At 34.9% G+C, this 25,835-nt stretch overlaps 1 protein-coding gene and 1 long non-coding RNA gene across 3 annotated transcripts in view; one reads left to right on the top strand and one right to left on the bottom strand.

The window, feature by feature from the left end:
* LOC116183731 (uncharacterized) overlaps positions 1-13,848 on the top strand; it is a 118,802-nt gene extending 104,954 nt beyond the window's left edge. Inside the window, exon 3 of the long non-coding RNA XR_004148412.2 lies at positions 13,479-13,848. This is a non-coding gene — a long non-coding RNA (uncharacterized LOC116183731). The remainder of the gene's footprint in view (positions 1-13,478) is intronic.
* The window catches only part of PRKD1 (protein kinase D1), a 113,959-nt gene that overhangs the window by 42,615 nt on the left and 45,509 nt on the right, over positions 1-25,835 (bottom strand). For both annotated transcript variants that reach the window (XM_021539325.2, XM_021539327.2), the window contains exon 2: positions 12,604-12,742. In XM_021539325.2, the coding sequence (XP_021395000.2) occupies positions 12,604-12,742 (139 nt within the window). The remainder of the gene's footprint in view (positions 1-12,603; positions 12,743-25,835) is intronic.

The following is a 25,835-nucleotide window of genomic DNA, read 5'->3' as shown; positions in this document are numbered from 1 at the left end:
TCTCTTCATACTACAATGACCACTGGAAAAAGCATAAAGCTGCATTTACAAACCTGCAGCAATGATGTCTCTGACAACATTTTTCCAGTCAAACACAGGAGTATAGCAGTATATCAATATTAACCAAAATTGTCAGAGTTCAATCAATCATCAGAAACCTTTCAAAATACTTTTTTATAGATTTTACTCACTACATCTTAAAGGTAATAAGTACATAAAATAAACTGAACACATTCACTAAAGAAATACTGCAAGGTAGTGGTTTTTTGTTTTTGCATCTAAAATTGTCTGTTTCTGCTGGTCACTTGGTATAATTAATTCAGCAGCCTATGTTGGCATCCGTAAACTAATGACACAAGTTAAAAATGTATATTAGAGCTTAAAAACAAAACATGTAATGATATGTACAAATTTCAACAGAGAAAAAAAACCTTGCTGGGCAGCCTGGAGGATGGTTGTGCATTTCTTGAAGTACCAAATCCTTACGAAGTGACATGAGCCTGCCTGCAACTAAAGTAACAGCTGCACAAGTTAAGAGTGGCTAGCAAAAGGCACTATTGCAAACTCTAAAAATAACTAAGATGTTTTTTAAAAGTATTTATAATACAGCCAGTACCACAACAGTTTGAAAAACAGACTTAAATGAAATATTTTCCTTTTCTTATTAACTATCTTAAACATATGTCAGATAGTCTAAAGAAATATCTGTCAAATGTTAAATAGTAATCACATTTGCAAACATTTGATCTCACTCAGACTGCCATTTAAACAAGTTATTTGTGTGCTTACTCTTCACAGATATCAGGATGAATACAACAGGTACATAGGCATTTAAAATAAATATTTGGTCTTTCAACAGAAATACATTCCTGATTTGCAACTGACAGAAGAAAGAGAGAATATACAAAAAACAAAAAAAACCAAAACAAACCCACAAAAAACAAAAAAGCCCCACCCAAAACCAAAACAACCATTCCCCCCCTCCAGCCCTGTTTTTTAATGGTTCAATTCCAATTCAAATTCTTCCTACGACCTAGTCAGTCAACTTTTTTAAAATTACATGTCTAGGAAGTCTTTCATATAGCCATTAGCGTTCAAAGCTTTAACCTTCAGAATATTCCTGTTATTCACTGAAAAAAAAACAAAAACCAAACAACCTAAAGCCCTGCTGATTAAGAGAAAGAGATGTATGATTAAGAGAAAGAGATGTATATTTTTTTTCCACGTTAAATTGAGGCCTTTCTTGGTAACAAAAACCTTCTGTAATCAGACTACCCTTTTGCTTTGACAGAGTACTGATGTGATGACGACAATTTTGTGGCTGTATATAAATGTGCGCTGTAAAAAAAAGAAGGCCGCCAAATACACCTATAAGCACATCCTAAAAAACTTAATTACTCTGCAGAAGTTTGCGATTTTATGTTCTTAATATGACAACATTATGCTGTTAACTCACAGATTACCTTATCACCATCAATTTAAGCTTTCCTAGTATCACCAAAACATAGGCATTGAAACTGCAACAGTTTTGACAAGACTATTTCATCAAGTCTATTAATGACTTGGCTGTTAATGGCTAGTACTCCTTGTTCTGGGCTTTTTAGCAGATCTATCATTCAGCACAGCTGGAAAGTAAAACATGAAGACATTGTAAATGAGAGAGAAAATGTATTACATTCAGAAAGAGGCAAGTTATTTACTTCACCATTTTGTGTTCCAAGTCCAAAAGTGCTCTGAACTATAAGCAGAGGTGAGATCCTGCTATTATCAGTAACAGAGCTTCACATAATGGGCACTGTCATCTTGCATCCATACCCCTCACAGCAGAAGAAACCATCAATCACAAGACTAGCAATATTTTTCAGCTATGAAAAGCAGGCATGCTCCTGCTACCTTCTCCCATCTGGAATGCATGTAAGGGTAATGTATTTCATTGAGCTCCCACAGGCATTTGTAACTTGAGTCCTTACAAGAAGTGCTGGCATCCATCACTTAAAAAATGAATATAAATCACAAGTATACACTACTAAACTTAGACACTGGTTAAACAATAACAATTAATGACTGACTACACAACTCAGCTGGACTAAGAGAAAGGAAACCATTTTATTCTTTTCAATGTTCCAATCATGGCAATCAAATACAGTTTGAGTTTCCAGAGTTTCATTTAGGTTAGCAGAGTTCTGGCAGTTCATACAGGCCAAAGACTTAATATCTCATCTCCATCCTAAAATCTGAATTAAAATCTAAACTAAAGTTATCAGGACCTTAATACTGACTAGAAATAATTACTTCCTAAAATCTATACATGTGCACATTTATAATCATTCTGTTTCTTTATTTGTTCTGCTTTGAAGTAGGGAAACTTCGATATGGAAAATTTGAACCCTTTTTGGATATGAATGTGAATATTTTACCACTCTAGATTTTACATACAGGGAAAATCCTTCTAATACAATAAATTTTATTTTGTTTTCTTTACCTATTACAATTTCAACCCAATGCTTTAGGTAAAACCAGTTCTAATTAGGAATGCTAAATTGACATTCAGGTAGGAGGTGGGGACAGAGGGAAAGATACTTTTCCAAACTGAATTTGGAACTCTTGAGCAGAAACCTGCTACTTGCTAAAAGCAACTGGTACAGGCTAGCCACATTTTATAATACCCAGACTAATCAAAAGCTGCATGTCCTCAATCGTCCAGTGACAGAAATACAAGAAACCGAATCACCTGCTACAAGGCTGATAACATGTTGTCCTGCTACACCTGGACTATTTAATTTGGAAACATGAGCTTGGGTGTCCAGAAAGTCACAGAGAAGAAAAAGAAAGGTTCCTAAAAAGAAACAGTCATGTCAGAAAGAAGTGGAAGATGTTGGAAATAGGGGAAGATCCCAGAGATCAGAAAGAGATGGAAGCCAGAGAACCTCCTCTGTAATTTTGATCCATGATGCCCAAGTTTGGTAGCTGCACGTGGTGGCACAGCAAGAACAAACAAGACTTTGTGCCCAGCCTTCCTTGGCCAGCAGCTACCTCCTTACTTAGAGGAGCAGTGAGAAGCTGGCAAATATAAGGCTGAGAAGGGAGCAAATTAGTCAGGGTGGGAGGCATCCAAGTAAGTCTCTCATCTCCTTCCTTATTAAATCCCAGTATTCAGATTCACTATGGGCTCTTTCTCATCAGTCACATGTGATTAAGTAATAACCTGAAGGGGACAAAAAGCATTTGCAAGCATTTGTCCAGTACTAGCTCAGAATTTTAAGAAGTGTTAATAATAAAAGATTAGCATTTATGAGTCAATGTCCTTGATTCATCTGTATACTCTGAATTTTTAAACTTCAATTTTGATGTACTTCTATTTATTTGCAAATGATTCCACAGTTTCAAATTTACAAACTATATCGCTCACTAGGTTTAAGTTCATTTGAAATCCCATCACACAATTCTTTCATTATGGATTTACCCATTTTTCACCCAAGTGGAAAAAACAGCAATACCTTACTTCACAGCTTCAGGCCTGGTTAATCACAAAATACTGCAAAGGTATCAATTTAGCACAGGAAAACAAATTAAATACTCTGCAGGTTTACTAGAGCTATGGATGCAGTGTTCAAAATTGATTCTGGCTACTGGGATTAAGGAGCAACCCCAAATGAAAAAAAAAGCTCTTGCTCCTTTTTTATGCTCTGACTGATCTAAATTAGTATCTTAAAGGAAATGCTGTGACTCCTTTACATTTTTATTTACTCTGTTTTTTTTAATGATCTTCACAGATCTTTTCCAAGGATTCTGAAAAAAACCTCAAAAAGAAGAGGTGCTCAAAAAGAATTAATAGCACTTGTAAAACATATTTAATTCCAAGAAGTTCCTTTCATAAAAAGGTTAAGATTTTTTTTTTTGTTATATGGTGAATAAAAGCTACTGGCTAAAAATATAATGGAATTAAAAGTACAATCTTATGCTGAACTCAGTAAGGAATGAAAGAACCACCTCTGCATATATTAAATTATTTTTAACTATACTGTTACCTATCTACAAAGGTCTAGATATATTTTAGAATTACCCCAAAAATTTATACACATGTACTGTTACAGAACAAATACAAGTGGGTTGTTTTGGGATTTTTTTTGCGTAGTTTTATAGTCCACAAGCCCTGATGGGATGCACCCAGCAGTAGTGAGGGAACTGGCTGATGTGCTTGTGAGGCAACAATCTTTGAATGATCATGGTGACTGGGAGAAATGCCCAAACTCTGGAAGAAAGCAAATGTCATTTCCACCTTCAGGAAGGGTGAGAAAGAGGACCCAAGGGAACGAAATGCCAGGACAGTCTCATCTGAAGCGTCTGAAAGGTGACGAAACAACAAATCCTAGTATGACCTCTTCTGGAATATGCTTTAGTGTCTGATTAATAATGCTTTCTTAAGATCTCAGATTTTTGATGAGACCATCAGAGATATGGAACAGAAGCATGACTATATATAACCATTCCATTTTCTCAGCCCCACTTGAATCTTTCTAGGATAACACTAGAGAAGGGAAAGGGGAAATAAAAAATGCTGAAGAAACACACAAGATGACATAACCTGGAAGAAATAAATTAATTATTGTTCTGAATTGTGGTTGATTTTTTAAAACTGTTTACAAAACTTCAATAATGACTCATCATTAAAACATCTCCAGTGCCTAACCTGATCAGAAGGTCAAAATTACATAAGCAAAATGTTTAGTTGCTCACTAAAGACAACAGAAGTGTTCTACTCACAACATGTTTACCCCGTATTTCACTCATGCACCTAAAACCCCAACCAAAACCAAACAAACAAAAAACCAAAACAAAAAAACCAAAACAACAAAAAACCCCAACAAACCAGAAAACAAACATAACTGTGGCAGAATAACCTTCTGCACTACCAAACTACAGTGATAGGAGTCTTCATTTCCTAAGAATCAGGAAAGCTCTCCAGCCTTGTTTTTGGCAACAAATCACATCTTAACTATGTTAACAGAAACATTCTTGGAGCCTCTTTAAAAGCCAGAGTGAGCCAGATTTCAGCTGGAATGACAAAATCTCCAGCCTTGAGTCACAACTACCATCGAGATATAATAACCAGCAGACTGTAATCTGTGGCAGTGCCTGAGTTCCTTCTCCTTAGTTGCCATTTCAAATTGTTCTATTCCCCAAGGGAAGAGGATTGCTTGTTTTTACTCGGACCTCTTTTATCTACAAACCCCAAGCACTTCCTAGAAGAAGATGTGTATCCTACCACAAAGGGCTGCAAACATAATTTTTTTGTAAATTACTATGAGACTCTGTATTTCTATTTGCTCTTTCAAAGTCAAAGCCAGCAGTGAGTCAATGGAAATAAATTCAATGATTTCAATAGTGATATTTTTACATAATCCATATTCAATTTGAAGCCTACTGAAGCACCGAGTTAAGACAACTTCAGAAAAACTAAAAAAGCAGAGTTCCTCTAAACACTAGATTTTTTTCCTGACATAAATCTGAGCAGTGTAGAATAAACTGTTGACCACATATATAAATTGTCTGATGTTATTCCAAGTAGGTAAGTCATTCCAAGTGGGTTACTCTTCATTTTAACATGTGCTGAGTCATTTACAGCTACTCTCTATTCTGGACCACTACTGTCATTTAACGAACACACTGATACAAGTGTTTCATCAAGCACATACTGGTCAAAGAAACTATTGAACAAATCAATCAAACAAAACCCTGTATGACAAATCAAAGAGTTTTCCACTTAGCTGAAGCAAGGCTTGCTCCATTCTTTGAATGGTGGCAGTTTTATAATTAAAATCTGTGTTAGTAGCAAAAACAACTGGCACAATATGAAGAACTGTGAAAATAAGAAAAAAATTAATTGACGCTTCCTTAGCCAAATATTTTTTAAAATTCCTTAAAGAGATGAATTTCTTTTTTCCTTATATACACTTCAACTGAACTTACAACTGTGGTCTCCGAAGTGAGGTGCACACACCTGTGGGTGTGCAAACGACAATCCATTAGGGTACAGAAAGAAATTATTATAACTTCAGCTACTTATATAAATTTTAAATAAATACACACATATTGAATGTATATGCTTGAAGATTTTCAGTGATGTGGTACACAAAAAGAAATTTTGACTTTGCCACTGTATCTTTAAGAAAAGCTCAAGTGCTGTTAAAGACATATCCTGTGAAATAATTTATAGCTATACACAAGTTTCACGTACCACAGATGTAAAGAAAGACTAAATAGTAAATCAATTTGCAAAACGGTAAAAAGTCCTTTGATGAAAATATGTTTTTTATTATCATGTACTTTTTTCCATCAATGCCTTTTTAATTATAAGCCTTCCATATTGACTCCGAATGCTAATCAGATTATAGCATTGCATTGTAAGTCTAAATGAGCACACAAACATCCATTAAAATACTGGACAACTTTTGCAGACTCCAAGTTTCATTCATCACCTCAAGTCTTTTAAGAAAGGAACAGTTGACAGGGAGGCTGCTGAAGTATAAATCTTGAATAACATATTGAGTTATTGTTACTAAGTGGATTGCGTTAAATTCAGTCAAAATTATAGTATCAAAAATCTTTTTTTAAATGGTAAATGTGCTATGTATCATATTAAGAAAACTGAGGAAAAATTAATAAGAAAGGTTAAAAAAATTGCCTCACTGAACTAAAAATACTTTAAGGAGAATAAGGAGGGTTTTTTTTTTAATCCAGAGGCTTTCAAATAAATATAATATACAAATAAAATACTTAATTTGGTCCACTTTGGAAGCTGACAGGCATTTTTTAACATTATCTGCTAATCAGCATCAATTCCATCTTTCTTGGAAAGATGGCTGTACAATTTATTGAGGCCTGTTAAAGTGGTATGACATGAATTTTGTCTCTTTACATTGAAATCATGTGATAGAAATACAAAAGCATAAGAATTAGTGGATCAGACAAAAATACATTAAACCTGGAATCCTGTCTTTGAAAGGGGTTGTTCTCAAAGCAGCATCAGTATTCTCTGAAGCAGAGAAGGTGACAAAGGCAGATGACACAAGGGCAGTGACATTACAAGCCATTTTCTGTTCCATTGCTACACCTGACACTTTACTAGTAATGCTTTCCAGATATTCATGAATGCATTTAACAGCACAGACTTAAGTATCTTGCTGGTAATCTGCTTCCACTGTGAAAACAGCATGCACTTCTACCTTTTGCTTCCTAAGCCATGAACAGTTATTTATCCATTTGAGCATTTACCCTTTTCTCTTGTGAAAGCATCATTTTTTTACAACTGAAAGTGTTTGCATTAAATCTGGAAAACTAAGTGAAATATCTCAAATGAACCGACAATTTTGTTAAAGAGAACACAAACCAAAATTGTATTCTCTCGAAAAATCAGACAATTAGAGATGTGTAAGGTTGGATGTTTGATCTATTAGGTAGCAGTGGAATAGTGACTTCTCATATACAGGCGCTGTCCAGAAAGTAACAAATAACACAGTTATATATGGAAAAAAAAGACAAAGAGGCAAACACAAACAAAAAATGAAAGAATCTTTCAGTCCTGACAACTGCAAATACAGTCATCTATCTGAAATTCATGGCCCAAGAAGAATGTTAGACTAATGAAAAGTGAGGGATACAAAATCAATCAACTTTAACCTAATCACTAATGAGCCTTAATTCTACAGAAACAAGAAAAATGACAGCTAGAGAAAGCTGAAATGACATAAAGGAAGAATAATTGTTAAGGATTTCATCTTAGACAGAATAAAGATATTTATATTTCTAAAGACACCAAAAAACAGCATGCTAACATAGCCATGAAGGCACCAAGAGAAGGATGCTCTTCAATCACAACAAAGCAAAATCACAAACTGTGACCAACTATATAAGTACTATAATATTATGTTCAGAGATACAATATCATAGTGTTTCATCTCAACTTGAACTAACACTACAATCCAGTTATGTGTTGATAAATGGCATTTACTGTAATTGTACAGCTATCCACAGCTTTTATTCAGCCCAGTATATTTTATCACAGGCAGTATATACTGTACAAAATCAAAATAAAAGGTCCACATCTAACAATCAGGTGATCTACCATCTATGTGATATTGCAACAGAAACAGCTTCTTAACAAAAGCACTGGATCAATTCCTGCCCTCATCAGCTCAGCAAGGGAACGTAAAATAGCTGCTATTTGACTCTCTTGCTTTAGGAATCCTGCCAAGTTGAGCACAACTGGTCACAGCAAGCAGATGAAGTACATTCCACTAATACACAAGATGCTAACGTTTCACTATCTGCTTTCCAGCAGCAGACAAAAACCTCTTACATCTCAATGGAACTTTGCCCACTAAAAACAATACAGAATTTTTATAAACAAACCCGTATTAAAACTGTAAACACACATGTTTTTTCCCTCTATATCATGAATAGACTTGGCAAATTTACACAGCAGTTTTTAATAAACTTCATGAACAAGGTACAGAAGAGGACAAACTACACTGACAAAAACAAGTCTAAAGACATCTAAAGTAATTGTTTCCTTGAAGTCATCAAAAAACAGAATTTAAGAAGAGAATACAGATGTACAGAAGCACAGCAATTCTCATCTGTCAGCTTGTTCTAGAGTCTGTGCCTCCATTTAAAAAACCAACAAATAGAGTTATTCTGAAAAAAGTCACACATACACACATGAAGGGTGGCAATTGCATGAACAGAAATCTTTAAATAGTATCTTCAACACATTATTCATTTCAGAAATGGGCAAACTCATCTACTTTCCATATCTCATGTAAAAATTTAAAGCAAAAATTTGTTAACTATTTAACTTCTCTGCAAAGAAAGGGTAGGTATTAAGGACAGCACCTATCATTAATATCGATGCATCAACAAACTGCAGTTGAAATAAATTATTTTTAGAAGCTAGTCAAAACACTAAAGATCTCCAAAAACCTAGGAGTTAACTAAAAGAAGAGAGTTTATCACAGCAAAAATAATCCATTCTGTTCAAACTTATTGTGAAGTTTACATTATATTATTTTGATAATTAATGTTTGCATCCTTTATTTCACGAATGGAACATGAAAGCTAATTTTTCAGAGATCCAGTTGAAGATTTCAGCAAATACTACTTGATACGCTTGATCAAGATTGAAGGACATTTTTCAGCTTAAACTCACTTTACATCAACATGCTTTCTTTTCTTGAACAAAAAGGAAAACTACATTTGAGAGAGAGATCTAAAAAGATGTAACTTCTGGTTTCTGTTCCTTTCAGTGTTTATAACTGACTGACTACTCATTTACAGCCATCTTTGACTGTAACTTAGTTAGACTGCAACTTCTCTACCTTCCTTCCTGATTTTGGGCTGCCTACTAATTTTTATATGGTATTCTAATAAAAGGAACCCTTTGTACAAAGACACTTTGATAAAATCCTTCTCCAAAGATTCAGATGCTTTTCACTCTGAAACACATAGAAGCGTATCTTGGATTCAATTAACGTATTAGCAGAGATTTCCACAGAAGTAGCAAAGAATTTTCTTCCTTTGTGCATCTGAAGACAAGATGAACTTTCCAATATTCTGAAGAAAAAATTAATTAGAAAATACACAGCTAAGAAAACAGAAACATGATGAGTTATACTAGTGGGTATTAGTGATACTGTTCAATAACTGCCCAGGAGTTCAGCCTAACAAACCAAATGTATTCAACATACAAATTTTTGGTTCTAATACATTTCTCAAGTCTTCCCATATTCCTATACAAACACTATCAGAATCCCATAAATAAAGTGTTCAAACAGATATTTTTAAAAATACATAAAATAAAAGGAAAAAAAATAGAAGTAGAACTTCTAGTAGAAGAAACCCGTATTTATTAGAGCTACTATACATTCATAATAAAAGTTCCCTTTTCCTCTTTTTGCAGCTAACTAAATCTCATACACTGTTATAATAATGTTTGACCTTCCAGTTCCAAAATGCCAGAATCTATATTGGCATTGAACCACAATTCATCTGGCTGACTGCAACAGCCTATGCTGCAACTCTGGAGGAGTCAGCAGACAGACACACAACATTTGTTCAGCACATTACATGATTCTTGCAGTCCATTAAAATACTACGTTCTATTGCACCAGTGCAAAATGCAAGCAATAATTTTCATTAGGAATACAAAAGCACAGCAGCTGCTGTAATATGAGCGGAGTAAATTTCTTGTGTTTCACCAGAAATCTTTTGCTCTAACACAAACTGTTTCAGTAACATTGCATGACATCTGCAGGTACAATTTTCTTCACTAAAATGGACTATGGTGCTTCAGCTACAGTGAACAATACCTCTCCCCTTAAGTTTCTGTAGGTAATTTTCAGCTCTTTCAAGAACTTGTAATATAAGCTCTAAACCATAAAACAATTGTATTTACTAATCCTTAAACTGCCAAGAACATATGTGCAGTATGAAAAAAATAATCATGGCTGGTCCAGCTTTTTTAATAAAAGTTTTAAATAAATGACAATGAAAAATTGAAAATGCATACTACTAATTGTATAACCCAGAATACAAGGTCTGACAGTTCAGCTTTCTCTACTCTGACCAGTATTGACCTCAGCAATAAAAAATGAATGCAGTCGATCAGTACAGCTTTTGACATCAGATATCAGTGCCCCAGGGGATGCTGACCCAAAGCACATGGAGTTTTCAGCAGCAAAGCCATAGCAGTAACAATGTGTTCTACTGCCTCTTTTGGACATGATGTTCAAAAACTATTACCATAATATACCTTGAATTTACAGAAATTTAGAATGTATATTCTGTTTAGTTCTCTATAATGAAGGCAAGAAATAGAATACTTCAATCAGTTCAACATAAGCATCTGAATGTATATTGTGTATCATTTGTCCTTCCATTGCTCAAGCACTCAATATCATACACTATAGTGCTGAAGGTCAATCTCTTCTGTTCCAGGTTTTTTTAATCCCTTCAAAATAATTTTTCGGTACATATTATTAAACATTCTGAAAAAGACTTCTTATGGCCCTTTATTTAGATAGACTTTGTCCTTTAATTAAAAAGGAGGTAACCCATCTACAGCTACTTCGATATGCACTATTTCTAAAATCCATAATAATTTTAAACTACATCTATATATTATTCAATAAAAAACTGCCTGCAGTTTGAATAATTCCCTAAACCTTACAGATTGATTGTACATTTCTTTCTCATTTTCAGTGTTGCAGAACTGGGAATACTTCCCCACCCTTTATGACACAGGAATTGTCTGCAAAAATGAATTGCTCCATTTAGTTTAAGCTCATTTGGGGGAGGACACTAATGGTTTCAAGTGTTTATTGAGGAAACGCTTAATTCGAGGCATCGAACTAAAGGTTTTAATTTGTATTAGTGCCATCAGTCAGGCCATGACATACTATAAATTTCACTAGGTGTTCTTTGCCCCTAAAGATTTAAACAGCTACTTGCCTAATTTTGGCAAATTAGCAGTTATGTGATCTACACTTCATACAAGCAATGATCAAATATAGCACTAAAGTCCTTGTTAACTTTTTTCACTGCATTACAATTACTGATGTGGGAAATACTAAGTTCAGATTACTGGTACCTTTTTGAAAGTGGAAAACTTGTTTCCCGATATGGAAAAGATGAATGATGACTTATAGGAATGACATGCATTATTCCTTATTTCACTTTATCCTATTCTAAAGAATGTGGAATAGGGTCCTACACAAAAGAACTATGTTTAAAAGCCCAGTTGGCTTAGACAATGTGACCTCACTCTTACTTCCACTCTTTTCAGCATTCATTAGGACTTGGCCTTTCTCTTCAGTAATCCTACACTCTTCTACAGTTGCAAGTTTTACTTTCATATGGCATATATGTCTCTGTATTTTTAAGCATCTTTCCAGAGCCTCTAACTGCATGTTCCAAAAATTCAGCCCTTCAACCATCTTCCAAGTTTTACTTGCCAAATAGCACCTTTACATCTTTAAGGTTCCAGCATTCACTCTACTGCACACCCATGCAAACTTTGCACCATTCCGAGTCACAAAGCTCACATCTTCTTACATCTAAGCTTCTGACAAGTCCTACTGACACCCAGTGACATCCTCAGACTTCTTCTATATTTGAGTCACATAACTGTGCTCTCCCCTTCCTCTTATAATTTAAAAAAATAATGTAAAGAGTCAGAGCATTCTTGGCAAGCATAATTATCCAGGGCTTTGAAAATGCAATTACTCTATTTCCAGTAGACATTTTCATAGCACTCTACATAGAGCAAAATGCTTATTAATGTTAACATTAACTACTTAACTGGCTCATTAACACTATTAACTAGTAATATGGATGAAAGGATTTGTTCCAAAATATGCAGAGCAACAGAAAAAAAGGTAAAAGGCATAATATGCGTATATACGTCTGAGAAAGGAATCAAGAAAAAAGAAATTTTGGTTGTATAGACTCTCAGCTATGCTGGGTCAAAATCTAATTGGGAGAAATCTACTCTGGATATTTTCATATGCAAAAGAAGGAGAGTAAATTTAATTGCTTTTTAGTTACCTGATAAGACAACTTCAACTAGGTCTCCTTCTTGGATATCTGCAGCTGATTTCACCAACTGGAGAATGTTCTCAGAGGTAGGGTCGTGGCGGAAGAGCAAGATTTTGTCGTACATTCCATAAAAACCACATTCGGGAAACTGCAAATGCAAATCCATGAGAATTTACTATGCTGTAAAACATATAACTGTAAAATACAAAACTGTAAAACACAATGAATGTATAATGAAATTATGAGGGCAGACTGGACCACTTCTCAGACTAATATCAAATATTATATATATTTTTTCATCTACGAAAATATTTATCACTATATTCTGAAATGTTTTTTCCTCCAAACAAGTAAGCTCATTTGCCTTTCTCTTCCTGTGAACAGTGCAGTATCCACTAGGAAATGAGACAGAAGTAAATATATCCTGCAGCCACTACTGGTAACTTTTTCCTCACATAAGTTCATGAGTAAGATGATTTAATTAGACCTGGAGCAGGTGTTTGGACTAGATGTCCTTTTGACTGCCCTTCTAGTCTATATTATATTATTTCAGGATTCTAAGATCTCTCCCCAGATGTCTGCCCAAAAGATGCTTTGAAGCCAAAAGAAATATATTTCAGCTCTGCCTAAGATGGAATGCTTAAATGACAACTCAATATGAAATATCTGTTTTTTGAGACTGAAGTTACCAGACACATGAAACAATGTTGCAAAGGAGTATTTCAAAATTTAATCATAATCATTTGTTTCAATGCAGAGAAACTGGAGTTTCAAAATCAGATTAAAAACTGTTTAAACTAAAAAAGGTTTTTTTAAATCTCTGAGGTTATACTGGAGATTAATATCTACATAACATTTTTCTTTTTTTCTTTTTTTTTTTGCAGCAAAAAGATTGATGCTTTTCTTCATGCTCCCAGCCTAAAGAACTAAGACTTTGTCCTGAAAACACAACCAAGGAACCCCTTCTATGTAACAGAAGAATCCACTCAATTTTGTATCAATACACTACTGCATGTTTTGGCAACATGCAATGAAAAAAACACAATGACAAGAACATCCAGAGAAATAAATTGGTATGTTTTGAGGTTATACACAAACAGAGTGGCATTCCTAAGAATTTTCTTTTATAGACGCAGTGAAATATTATTCTTCAAAATGGGAACTGATGATCCTTTTCAAAAACTGCAAGATTTTTCTCATTTCACTGAATTTCATAAGCACCACAGGCATTTCCCTCTAAATAAATTATGATTTAAATTGTTTTCTCTCTCTTTATATTCCCATTCCATTTGCTCTTTTCAAATAGCTCTACTTTTTCTACCTAAAAAAAGTATTTTCAATATTACACATACTATGTATGTAGAAATACGTGTATCATGAGGTGTCGGTTTTTATATTCTGTAGAAAAAAGTAAACTCAATCACAGGATTTTTTGATAAATTACATACAAGTAATATCTTCTGTTTGAATTTGTTTTCCCCAGATACACTACTGTCACATCAAACAGTCATTTTGATGGTGCAATTCTTCAAACATTGTATAAGGACCAACTGTTGCAAGTCACAAAAATTCCTTCAGCTGTGCTTATTCCTGCCAACAATAATGCTGATATGCACAGACCAAAGAAAACAAAAAGAAGCCAGGGTGCTTGAAGGTTTTACACCACCAAAAACAGCACTGAGTTTTGCTAAATATGAAACAAAACAGGGGAACTATGGTATTGGGGCTAAATTCCCCAATACTAATTGAAGGTCTTGTTTCACTATAATAACTGCTTAAAGCAGAATTACCAGAATAAAATGGTCATCATTATTGCCATAATGAGAAAATACAGTGCATCTGTAAAAATCAGGAGTGGAAGACTTGTTTACATGGGGTTCAGAAACAGGATGTATTTCTGGCTGCTTAACAAGTCATCAGTAGTAATTAAGATATCAAAGCTGTCCATAAACACCTTGTTTGCCTACTCCAAGTGTGAAGCAAAATGAATCACTTTAATGGCCTTTCAGTGTGTTTCAGTCAAAGGTGCTTCAGTTTACAAGTGAAACTGGATAAATGACCTTTACAGCATAGTAACTCAACTGCCACAGTTTAGCTGTGTATTTCAAACGTGTCCTGCCTCCCGCTTTTTAGAAATAGAAATATTGGCTTTTTAACATGATCACTTACCAGTAATTCTAGGTTCCAGATTTAAAATTTAGTAAAATTTCTATATCAACTCAAGTCTATCCCCAGTCTTGATATTATTTATTAGATACCCACGTGTCTTGGTTTAAAAAAATGTCAAGGGAAACACTCTAAAATTAGTTCTCCTCCTTTGTTTTAACCAACCCTTTCCACCAATAATCAGAAACAAAATATGTGTAGACATAAGTGAAGAAATAAATTTACTAACAAGTGAAACTGCAACAGGCAAATAACAGACTTCTATTCCAAACACTGAGCATTAAAAAAAATGCTGTCTAAACACTCCCATAGAACACATTTTATATGATATTGTAGTAGCTCTTATGGTAAAAAGTGTAAATATTATTAGCATTTGAAGTAATTTGCAATAAGCACACTGAAACTGTGTGCTTCTTTCATTTTCTAAAAACATTACATCACAATTATCTACCCATAAGACTTGAAAGAAATACAAAATTCAATTACATTTTCAGATGAAAATGACTGCTGATCAGGATCACAAGTTATTATAAACCAATTTGTTATTGCCCAGATTGGGGGCACTTTGGCAACAGGTCATCCATAAAACACAGGGTAAAAGGAACCTCAGCACTAATCTTTCCTCAGCAGATACAACACAGAAGCAATGAAGTGTTTTTACCCCTAGCAACTGTAAATCTCAAGAAAATCCACCAAAATATTTTATCAATAACAATATAGAAGCCAAGTGATTATGCAAATTCTGGATTTTCAATTAAAAAGCCTTCAAGTGTTACTACAAAAAAAAAGGTAGACTAAAATTTCAGTAACTAGAATGTCTGATTATAAGTATTCAATAATTCATTTAATCCACTATCCATTGCATCAGACAGGAATTTCAATGGCATTCAATGGCATTTGCCACACACAAATATGAACTGAACTATGTACATCCATAACTGCACTGTTTTTAACAGTCTTTCTCAAAACAAGGATCAAAGAGAAGCTGACAGAAGAAAATGTTAGTGATATTTAAAACTATTTGTGACAATCAAATGGTTTTATTATTAAAGAATTAAACTTTACAAGAACTAATGTATCTAAGTGCTAACATATTTCCAAAATGAATTATCAAGCTTTCAAAATTTAATCAATAATAACAAATCATATACACAGTTATCTGAATGGAAACCTATTCTACCTCCTTTTTTTCTGGTAAACACAATTTAGAAAGAAAACTGACTTCAAAGAAAGATAAGACTCTCTAAGGTGAGACAACTCTTCACCAGTTTGGTTTAATAAATATGTATTAGAAAGATTAGCATAGTAGCTATGTCAAATGAAAACCACATGAAAAATAAATTCCTTCCACTGAAGAACTTAACCTGGAAGAACTGGAAAACATACACTCTCAACAATGATGATTTTTCATTGCAATTAGTAAGGTAGTCCAATAGTCAAAAAAGTCTGTTGCTGTGATATTTTTGCAAAAATACTTCTTTTGACATAATAAAATTGAAACATACAGGCGAATGGATTCTCACTGCTAAGAATGAAAAAAAAAAGTCATCTTCCTGTTTTTGTCTTTTTATATGTTGCTACAATTTTGCACATCATCTGTAAGGGTTAGTTTCTGTTGCTTCATTCTAGGAAGTCATGAAACTTGAGTTTTTTTAATTTTTTCAGTCATCACAGAACTTTTCCTTAAAATTAAAATGAATTGTCTTAGTGATGACTGTTTTTTTCTTCTAGATTAGTTAGGTTTTCAGAAGCCCTTACTGATTATCATACCAGCATCTGCCACAAGAACTTTGATAAAACCTGGAAGTCTTTTACAGCACAAAGATATTGATCCAGCACACATAAGGGGTGTGGGCTAAACAATGTCTTCACAGCATGTGGAGAAGCTGAGTCACACTGAATGTTTGTTAACTGGCTAAAACACAAGTAACCTTGATCTAACCTAAACAAGACTGTTGACCTAACCCTAATGTACATAAATAAATAAGTAAATAAACAGTAAATAAACAGTCTTACATCAATACCACTGTTTTACTATAAATATATACACATACAAAACTTCAACAATCATATTAACCAAACTGAAACATTTTTCTTTTATATTCTTAAAATAGGAGTGCATTTTATTTTTAGAAGTCAGGATTTCCTTTCTCTACAGAGGTCAGAACACAGTAAAATCATGACACTGAAAAGCCAGTGTTTCATCAAGAGGACTGCCTAAATTTTCACTTGGCTGTGGCAGTCATTAACTCACGAAACTCAAGAGATTTCTAAAAGGCTCTATTTACCAATGCTACCATGAAAACATTAGTCTTATGCATAAAGAAAATACCACAAGACTTCATGGTTTTGTTTTAAGAAACATCAGTTAGTGTTCAAAGACTTTCTCCACATTTACTCCACTACAGTTACTACAAAGTAACACAAACTCCAGAGTTTTACAAATTCTAGAAGTTTACAGGAAGCCTATATAGAATATATGTAGCAACATCTGAGTACAAACAGGAGGTGGAGCTTGTTCCAGCAGCAGTGGCATCTCCACCTCAATCCAGGATGTCACATTCCGTGCTTAAGACGTCTCAGAAATGGTGACTCACCCTAGACCTTTCCAGTAACTGCATTTGCACTTGCCCAGCACACAAACAGCAAGCATAGGCAACAAACTACTTCCTTATCTTTTTTTTCCTTATTTTTTATTTTTTTCCAGGCAATCAGTTCTCTGTTATACAGGTAGGAAAAGGAAAATATAAGGAGTAGTACAAATCAACTTGATGCTGCTTATGTTGCAGTACTACGCAAGACAGGCACAGGTCAAACCCATTTGTCACAGGTTCATAAAAACAGACAAATGATAGATGAACAAATATCTTGATTTGGAAAGGCAAAGGAAATCTTGAAAGGTGAAGAAGAGATGACTAGAACAAGGAAAATACACTTAGAAGAAAGACACAGGAAACACCTTGATTGTCTCATGACCCTTTAGGATAGCCAAGACTCAGTATTTACAAGGGTTAGAGCGGTGAATGGGAATAGCAACACAGGTCTTTGATCCCTTTTTGCCTTTGCATTCCTAAAAAACATATTAGCAATTTCCTTCCAATCTAACTGCTAAGTGAAACAGACAAATTACTAAGAATATACCAGCCAGGAACCATTCTCTGGATCCACAGCTAAGTGGCACTGAAGTGGCTCATGGGCACACAGATGACCTCCTTCCCCAGAAGCAGGGAGATGGCATTGCCACTCCTTATTTTAACCAGTCTCTTAACACATGCTAGGACCCAAATTGTCTGAAAGAATGTGACTTGGCACAGTTCAAACTGTATCAGGAAGCATGCAATTAAACAACTAAAAAGTTTATGTGATTTTGGGCCAATGCTTGAGCCTGTATTCTCATTTCAGTTTATTTATAAACATATTTTTAGATATAACCTCAGAGAGCTATCTCCATGTGGTACATTCCAAACATCAGTTAAGCTTCTTAATGCTTTACTCTGGGCAGGATCATTCCTTATTTACATTATTAATTATTCCTTTTACATTTTTACTACAATGCTTGTTGTACAAACATGTTTTATAAAGGACTTGTTACCTGTGGAGTAGCAGTGAGTAAGCAGCTTCAAAATGGGCCACCTGAAACTTCTTAATGACTGCTTTATGAGGTAAACAGTATTTTAGTTAACAAATACGTACATACAAATATTTTTCTATCTCTGCAGCAGTGATCTGCTGCAGAAATCAGATTCTTTCATCTCTCTCAGATCAGGAACAGACGATGTTGCCCACACACACTGACTTGGACTGGCTGTGGAACAATGAAGATCTACAGAGTTAAAACATGGCTGAGCTCCTTAACAGAACTACCTATGAAAAAGAAAAAGCATGGTCATGGTGAAACATAGAAATACGGCTTTTTTGGAGAGAGCCTGAACTCTACAACCTATTCGTTAGCCTTTTTTAGTACAGATTGTTTCCTGTGGCCATTCAGGGTAGGAGTTGTTTCCTTTGTATTTTTTCAAAAAAACAGCTTCTCTTGCTACCTATGCTTCCTATCACTCAAACTGCTCACTGACAAAATTACTGAGTAAACACCACATTACTCATGCTACTTCTGTGCAGACCTTAAGAACTCCCAGTTCAGGACAACCAGACCTGAGTCTTCTCTCACTATTCTTGAATTCCACCACAGCAACTGAACATGAAAAAATCTAAAATAACAACACTTTTTTCTCAAACAAAGAGAACTTTAGCATAATTAGTGTCACTCTGTTTTTTCTATTACAAGATACAAATACATCTCCATTTCCATTAAAAATATTGGATATATTTTTCATTGAAACTTCTATGGAAGTATTTTATTGTGAATTACCACATGCAATGGGTTACTAAAAATATGTTAATTATGTGTTGGAAGTCGATTTTTATTACTACCAGACAAAGACTATCTTAATTTAAAATAGCCTTTGACTCTCAGATATAATGTGTCTTCTCTAAGACTAATCTTTTTTACTATTATTTCCTCAGCATTTTGTGAATATTCTATTACAACTTCCAATGCAATGGAGACGATGCAGAGTCAAGAAGATGTAAAGAAAGAACAAATTCAATAACTCAGAAATTAAGAAAGCACTCAATTTTGTCACATAAAAATTCTAGAAGTTAATGTGCCATGCAAATCAAAGCATACATGTATAGCTGACTGCTCTGTCAGGTAGATTAAGAGGTTAATTCAATGGAAACAGTTAGAAAAGTAGTAGTAATTAAATCACAAAGAGACTCACAATATAAACTGGTCTTCACATCCTGTTGGGGCAAAAATATTATTACATCTACTACATCTGCATATATTGCATTTTTTAACTGAAAATTTTCATGGGTAGAAGCACTGAAGGAGACTACTTAAGAGTTTCTGTCTTCTCGGTTGTTTCGTGCTGAGAGTTTGAGATATGCTGATCCATTAATGCCACATTTCTCTAAGTCAACAGGAGGACCTCAGCAGAAAGGCTCCCACCGCTCCTGTACACATTCTCTGTGCAGCTCAACATTGTCCACCCCAGTGTAGAATTATGGAGCTTCCTGCGAAATGTTTAGGAGAAGAACGTGACAACAAGTGCCAGATTGTTGACAGGCATTTATGTAGATGCTTCATGAACAGATTGCATTTCTCACCAATGAGGTTGAGAAATGGAGCAGAAACTTTCATGCCCTTCAGCAAACAAGCAGAAAAAGGATGATGAATCACCAACAAAATCAAGATTTTTTTTTCCTAGTTCCATTAACGTAAAAACATCTAAAGAGTGCCTTGCTTACAAGTATTGACTGCTTCCGAACCTGTAGTCTTACTAGTTCTATGCTATATACTACATCTGGGATTCCTAATTTAAGAAAGATGAAAGGAAACCAATCCAAGAGCCAATTCCATACACTATGATTAAAACAATCAAAACAAAACAAAACAGAACAACCCCCCCACTTCTGTGAGAGTCTACCACCAGATGCATTTCAGCATCATTGATGCATTACATCAATTCAGGAGACTGTCACCAGTCACGTACTGCACTCAACAGACTACACAGATGTAGAACAAGTGTCTTTGATCTTTTTACAGATCTTTTGCACAACACAAACTGCCTACATTCAGTCAAAGCTTCTGTTCCTGAGGTAAGAGATCTCAAAAGATCTAAAGAAGATGAGAGACCTTCAGATCATTCTCACTTCCTTGTACCTCTGCTGTACTTTCAAAATCAACTTCATTTCCTTCAAGATAGATGCCAGTGTACATAATTGCTTAAAAATCATTTTTGTTTTGCACAGAAACAGAAAACAACATATCTCTGATCAAGAGTACTATTTTAAATGAAGTATTCCCAAGTATGTGGTTTACTCCTGAAAAAGCAGAATTCCCACACACTTTAAGTAAAACAGTAAGAGAGAATCTGAAAATTAGTTCTCTTTCATCCACTCTCCATATTGATTCTGTATTTCAGGAAATACACCAAGAGTCATTTGAAAAATACTTGTAAAGGGTACTTTCACACTGAATGTGATAGAAACGTGAATGTTTAATGATCATCTTGGTTCATTTTGCACCATAGTCAGTTGTCAGTTTTAATTCCATTTATTATTAACTAGGATCCTTATTAATAAAGGATAAAACTTCCATTTATTAATATCTAGAAACGTTTTTAATAAAGCATAAAGTGACACCACCAAGTAACAGGATTACTGGGTTTCCTGATTCTGTAAGGTCTGTAAGGAATTCAGGAGGGAATTCTAGCAGAAGAAAAGGCTGAGGGTACTCATGTTCGACACCAGTTTAAGCATGAGCACACATACCTAGAACCAGGTCTGTATTGGGCATCAGATGACTAACTTAGAATAAACAACTCATAATGCCATGTTATACACGTTAATTCTCTATTCCAAAACACTAAGAAGCTGTCTATAAGAGCTAGTAAAAAACATTAGGACAAAAGTGCCTGTAAATTATTGTTTTATGCAGATTTAACATTACTTCATAGCTCTGAGTAAGCCATGTCTTAGGAAGTCTAAGTTTCATTGTCTACAACACCCAAAAGGATTTCCCTTGCAAACACCTGTTTAGGGATAGGAAAACAACATGCATTTTTTTCTTTTTTTAAAATGACAAAAAATGGAAGCTTTTATATAATAATACAAAATCTATATATAGGTTTTTAGAGCCCGAATCACTTTGGGAAAGGCCATTTGGGTTCCACACCTTCCTACCTTAACGTTTCAAAGGTGGAGTGTACAACTTTTTGAATGGACTCCTAATCATACTAGGACGCTGTCAGTAAAGAAATGGAAGCCACTGAAAGGAGAATGGGATCACAAGCAGATCATCAAAGTTTCTGTCTCTGTAATGGGACCATTCACATCCAGTGCTTCCTTTAACTGCACGTACTCACTGCAGGAACACACAGCACAAAGAGGCATAAAGATTCAACATATGTCTAAGCCTTCTGTGAATCCAGAAACACACAAAATGAAGAAAACAATTTAAAGATAAGTATATGAATAAACCTTAAGGGTAATTAATTTTCAGTTTTTATTGCTTTCAAAAAAGTAACTGCATTAGACACAGAAATTGCCAGGTCAAAAGAAGGAGGTTTTAAGGTTATGTCCCCCATACATATAGAATTATAATGTTCAAAACAGAAACTTGATAGCAACAGATATAAATAGAAACATTAGAGTTGTAGAAAACCAAGGAAGAAGCCCAAAGTAATGTGGAAATATCACTGTCAGCACACTTAAAGCACACTAACAGTTTTGCCAATACTTTAGGAACAAAAAGAACTTTAACAATTCTACCACTCACAATGATTTATCAATCACTTTCCCATTTGGGGAAAAGATATTATTGAATATTAATGATTAAACACTTTGTACTCTAGCATCAGTTGATATGGCTGCTGAAGAGGGCTCACAAAAGCTGCACACATATTGTCAAGTCCAAAAAAGCAAAACTGAAATAGCTGAGAAGTCGGTGATTCGGTTATAGTAAACAGGATGAAGAAAACTTATTTACTGTTCTTCATAAAGGGACACAGAGCTGTAGGCTGCTCAAAATGACAGAGCAAATGAAAACATGATGGACACTATTACTATTTAACTACCTTGGCTTATGCAGAACTAGATAACTTGGTTATGTAATGAGGAAAATGCAAGCGTGGCTTAACAGTGGCACAGACTCAGACTCTGCAAAATATTATTTCAGACATGTGGTAACATGGAATATAAACTGCTCTGATGTAAAAAGGACTCTATTCTGAAAAGCAACAATGAAATTTAGCCAGTGTAGTAGATCATTAGGTGAACATGCACTTAACACATGTAGTGAACACAGTTTTTGCCATAAATTGTAGAATATCAAAAGCATGTGGATTTACTAACTCAGCTTTTGGCAGTGATATAAATGCAATCAAAAGTCTTCTCATACCTGGCATTTAAAATTTAAAAAACTAGGCCATTGGCAAAAGGACTCAGCAAGGACTAATAGAATAATTAAGGAACTGAAAGACATACTCTCCCATCCATGGCAGCAGGGGATTAAACTGTTTAATTTCTAAAGGCAGGTCAGTATTTGATCATTTTTGATAAACATCAGTACTAGAAAGTGAAATCTGATTTTCTATTGATTCATCTGCCTAGCAGACAAAGAAACTGCAAGTTCCAATTTCTAGCAGCTGAGGCTATGTAGAATTAGATTACACAACAATTATTTTGCTGGTCCAACTTCTCTTCTTGCTTAATTTAAGTATCTTAAACAAGTGCTCACTGAAAAACAAATATGGCTGTGCTATTTCCACATGATAGGTTTTTTTGTTTCTAATAGAGGCACTATTTAAAAAGGAGCTAATTTAGACAACTCCTATGGCTTTCTTATACAAACAAGTATCAGAATAAATTACTATAATGTTATATTCTGCAACAACACTCATTGTCAGGATAATTTGGAGAGACTGGCTAACAGATTTCTTGGGACTCTTCTCAGAACATTCTTTTCTTTCAGTCTCGGGACATCAAAAGAGGCATTTAATACAACTCATTTTGGCATTGATGACATCTCAAGTGTAACACACAGTCCAGTTCTGTGTGTCCAAAGACAGTCCAAGGATCAGCAGAAAAAAATTTTGCAGAATGCTCTACAAAAGGCAAGATGTAAAGAGCTAACCAATGACTAGGTGAAAGAATATAGTCAGAAGGAAACTTTGACAGTCCTTACTTCTGCCTCTAGATAGGCAGTAATACATGCATATAAAGTGAATTGAAGTTCAATATTAAAAGAAAAGAACAGCAAAACACCAGCAATGTCTTTTGGAGGGCATGTGTGATATCTCCATCACTGGATGTTCCCAGAACAGGTTAGACAAAGATAGGTGTAGACAGAGCTGATTCTGACTTGAAATAGGAAGAAATCCTTTTGGGTATTTGAAAATCTGTATCTCTCCTGTATGACATAAAAAATCCCCCAACTTTCAGTGCAAAGTAACTATGTAATGTTCATTCCTACAGTTTAATGTTCCTTTCTGCAAATCACATTCCTGTGACTTTCCTGATTATCTAAAATTCCCATTGTAAGTTCAACTGGATAAATACTTCCTCATTTTTTATCCTGAACGGTTGTGTGGAGCTCCTAAATAGCTGCCACATTTCACAAGGGAAGTATTTGCATCTCAGCGTGGGTGAATACATGTCCACCCCCATCCAACTAGCACTGACAGATTATTTGACAGTTTAGTTTCAGTCAGATCTATCTGCCTCAAGAATATTTTTAAACATCAAGACAAAAGTTGTCTTGGAGTTCAATGTGTCTGGGATGTGCATCTTCGAAATCATGTATCTAACACATGAAATGAACACACTGTCAACCCTAAACTCCTGCATGGATGTGGTTGCTCAAATATCCACTTCCATACTGCCCTACTTAAGTACTTAATTTTTCCAGTACAGAATTTCATCCTCACTAAGTTTCACCTCTTTTATTACAAAAGAGAACACATTTGACACTATTGTTATCAGGCACAAGAAGGGACTAGAACTTTTCTCATGGCTCTTCCCCTCTGATTTTGGACTTTAGGAAGGTTCCTCCCTATTGTTTTTGAAGATATATAAGCTCTCCTGATGCTAAAAAAATTGTAAATGCTTTTGTGAAAATATATTGACTTAATCATGTCTCTGAATATTTAATTTCAACTGCTGGCTCCTGCCCTCCTGAAAACTCTTATTAAAAAAAAAAAAAATTAATGCACTTTTTATTAATTAGCAGTGTTAGTTTTCAGCTGCAGAACTGTGTTCCACAACTGATGCTAGACGTTTTTAAGAAAACTTCTTTTTTCTTCTTTTATAGTCATCTTCCTAACAATTGTTTAAACAAGGCCATAAAATAAAGATTTCTCTTTTTTTTACTTAAAATCAGAATGGTTAACTTATAAATGATGCCCAGAAGAAATTTTCACTGAGAACAGAAAGGTGGATCAGCTCCTTGAAGCTTATGGTTCACAGGGTATTTTCATACAGAATACCATATTAAAAATACATCGCTTAGAGCAAGGAAATTATGGCTTCCTGCCTTTTATAGAGAAATTGAAGTCTTGAAGAGGACTACAAGCAACGTCAAAATTATGTTCCTGCCAGGGAAAAAGCAGCTCTCACAAAGTAAGAAAGCATTTTAGACCTTCATTTAACATATAAAGAAACCCTTCTAAGTTCTAAAAACAAACGAGTCATTGTAAAATAATCTTATTTGCTTGAAGTCAGAGCCATTTGGCACCCAGCCAGCCAGGGTGAAAAGACAGACACTTAATATACAAAGATCCTAGCAACTAGAAGTCTGCAGGGAGCAGGGGATTGTATTGCCAGCAGCTGAGTGATCAAGATCTCATACACTGAAAAGGAATATACAAAATTAGGTGTTCCTAGGCCACCTTTGTCTTTTGGAATAGATCAGAGGCAGGAAGATGAGCAGTAACATTCATAGTCATTGGGGTCAGACACCTGTATGTCCAGTAAACTGCGTGACCCTACAAATGTGAGTAAAAACATTAGGAAGCTAACTTCTGATGAAAGGAAAACAGAGGGACAAACACAGCTAGCCTCATCCACCACCATTTTAAAATCTAGTCACAGTTAAGCTGCTTGAATTTTCCTCTCATAGCTGAGATACACATCTTTCCTGGCAAGATAAAAAAAACATTCTGAGTTTTGTTGTCTGAACTTTCACATTTTTCCCCTGCCTGTGCAGAAGGGGTAACAAGTAGCACAACAAGCTAATAATAAAGAAGTAATGCCATTTTTTAATTCAAAAACAGTGGTGGTTAATCCATTTAGTTCTGACCATATGCATTTTACTTGCATGGCAGCAAGCCATGAATTCTCAATGCCCCTCACAAGGAGACTCCTGGCCCATGCATTCTGACAACATGCCAGAGTCCAAACCAAGCCAGCACGGCTGCAGCTGGGTGCTTCTGTTCTATACTCTTTATGTGTGAAACCCACCAGTGTTTCCCATGCCCAGTACAGAACATTCAAGATGCTCCATACACGAACAC

Source organism: Lonchura striata, chromosome 6 (genome assembly GCF_046129695.1).
Source record: "Lonchura striata isolate bLonStr1 chromosome 6, bLonStr1.mat, whole genome shotgun sequence".
In the NCBI taxonomy this organism is placed as follows: Eukaryota; Metazoa; Chordata; class Aves; order Passeriformes; family Estrildidae; genus Lonchura; species Lonchura striata.
Note: the sequence above shows the minus strand (reverse complement) of the source record. Positions and strands in the feature narration are given on the sequence as shown.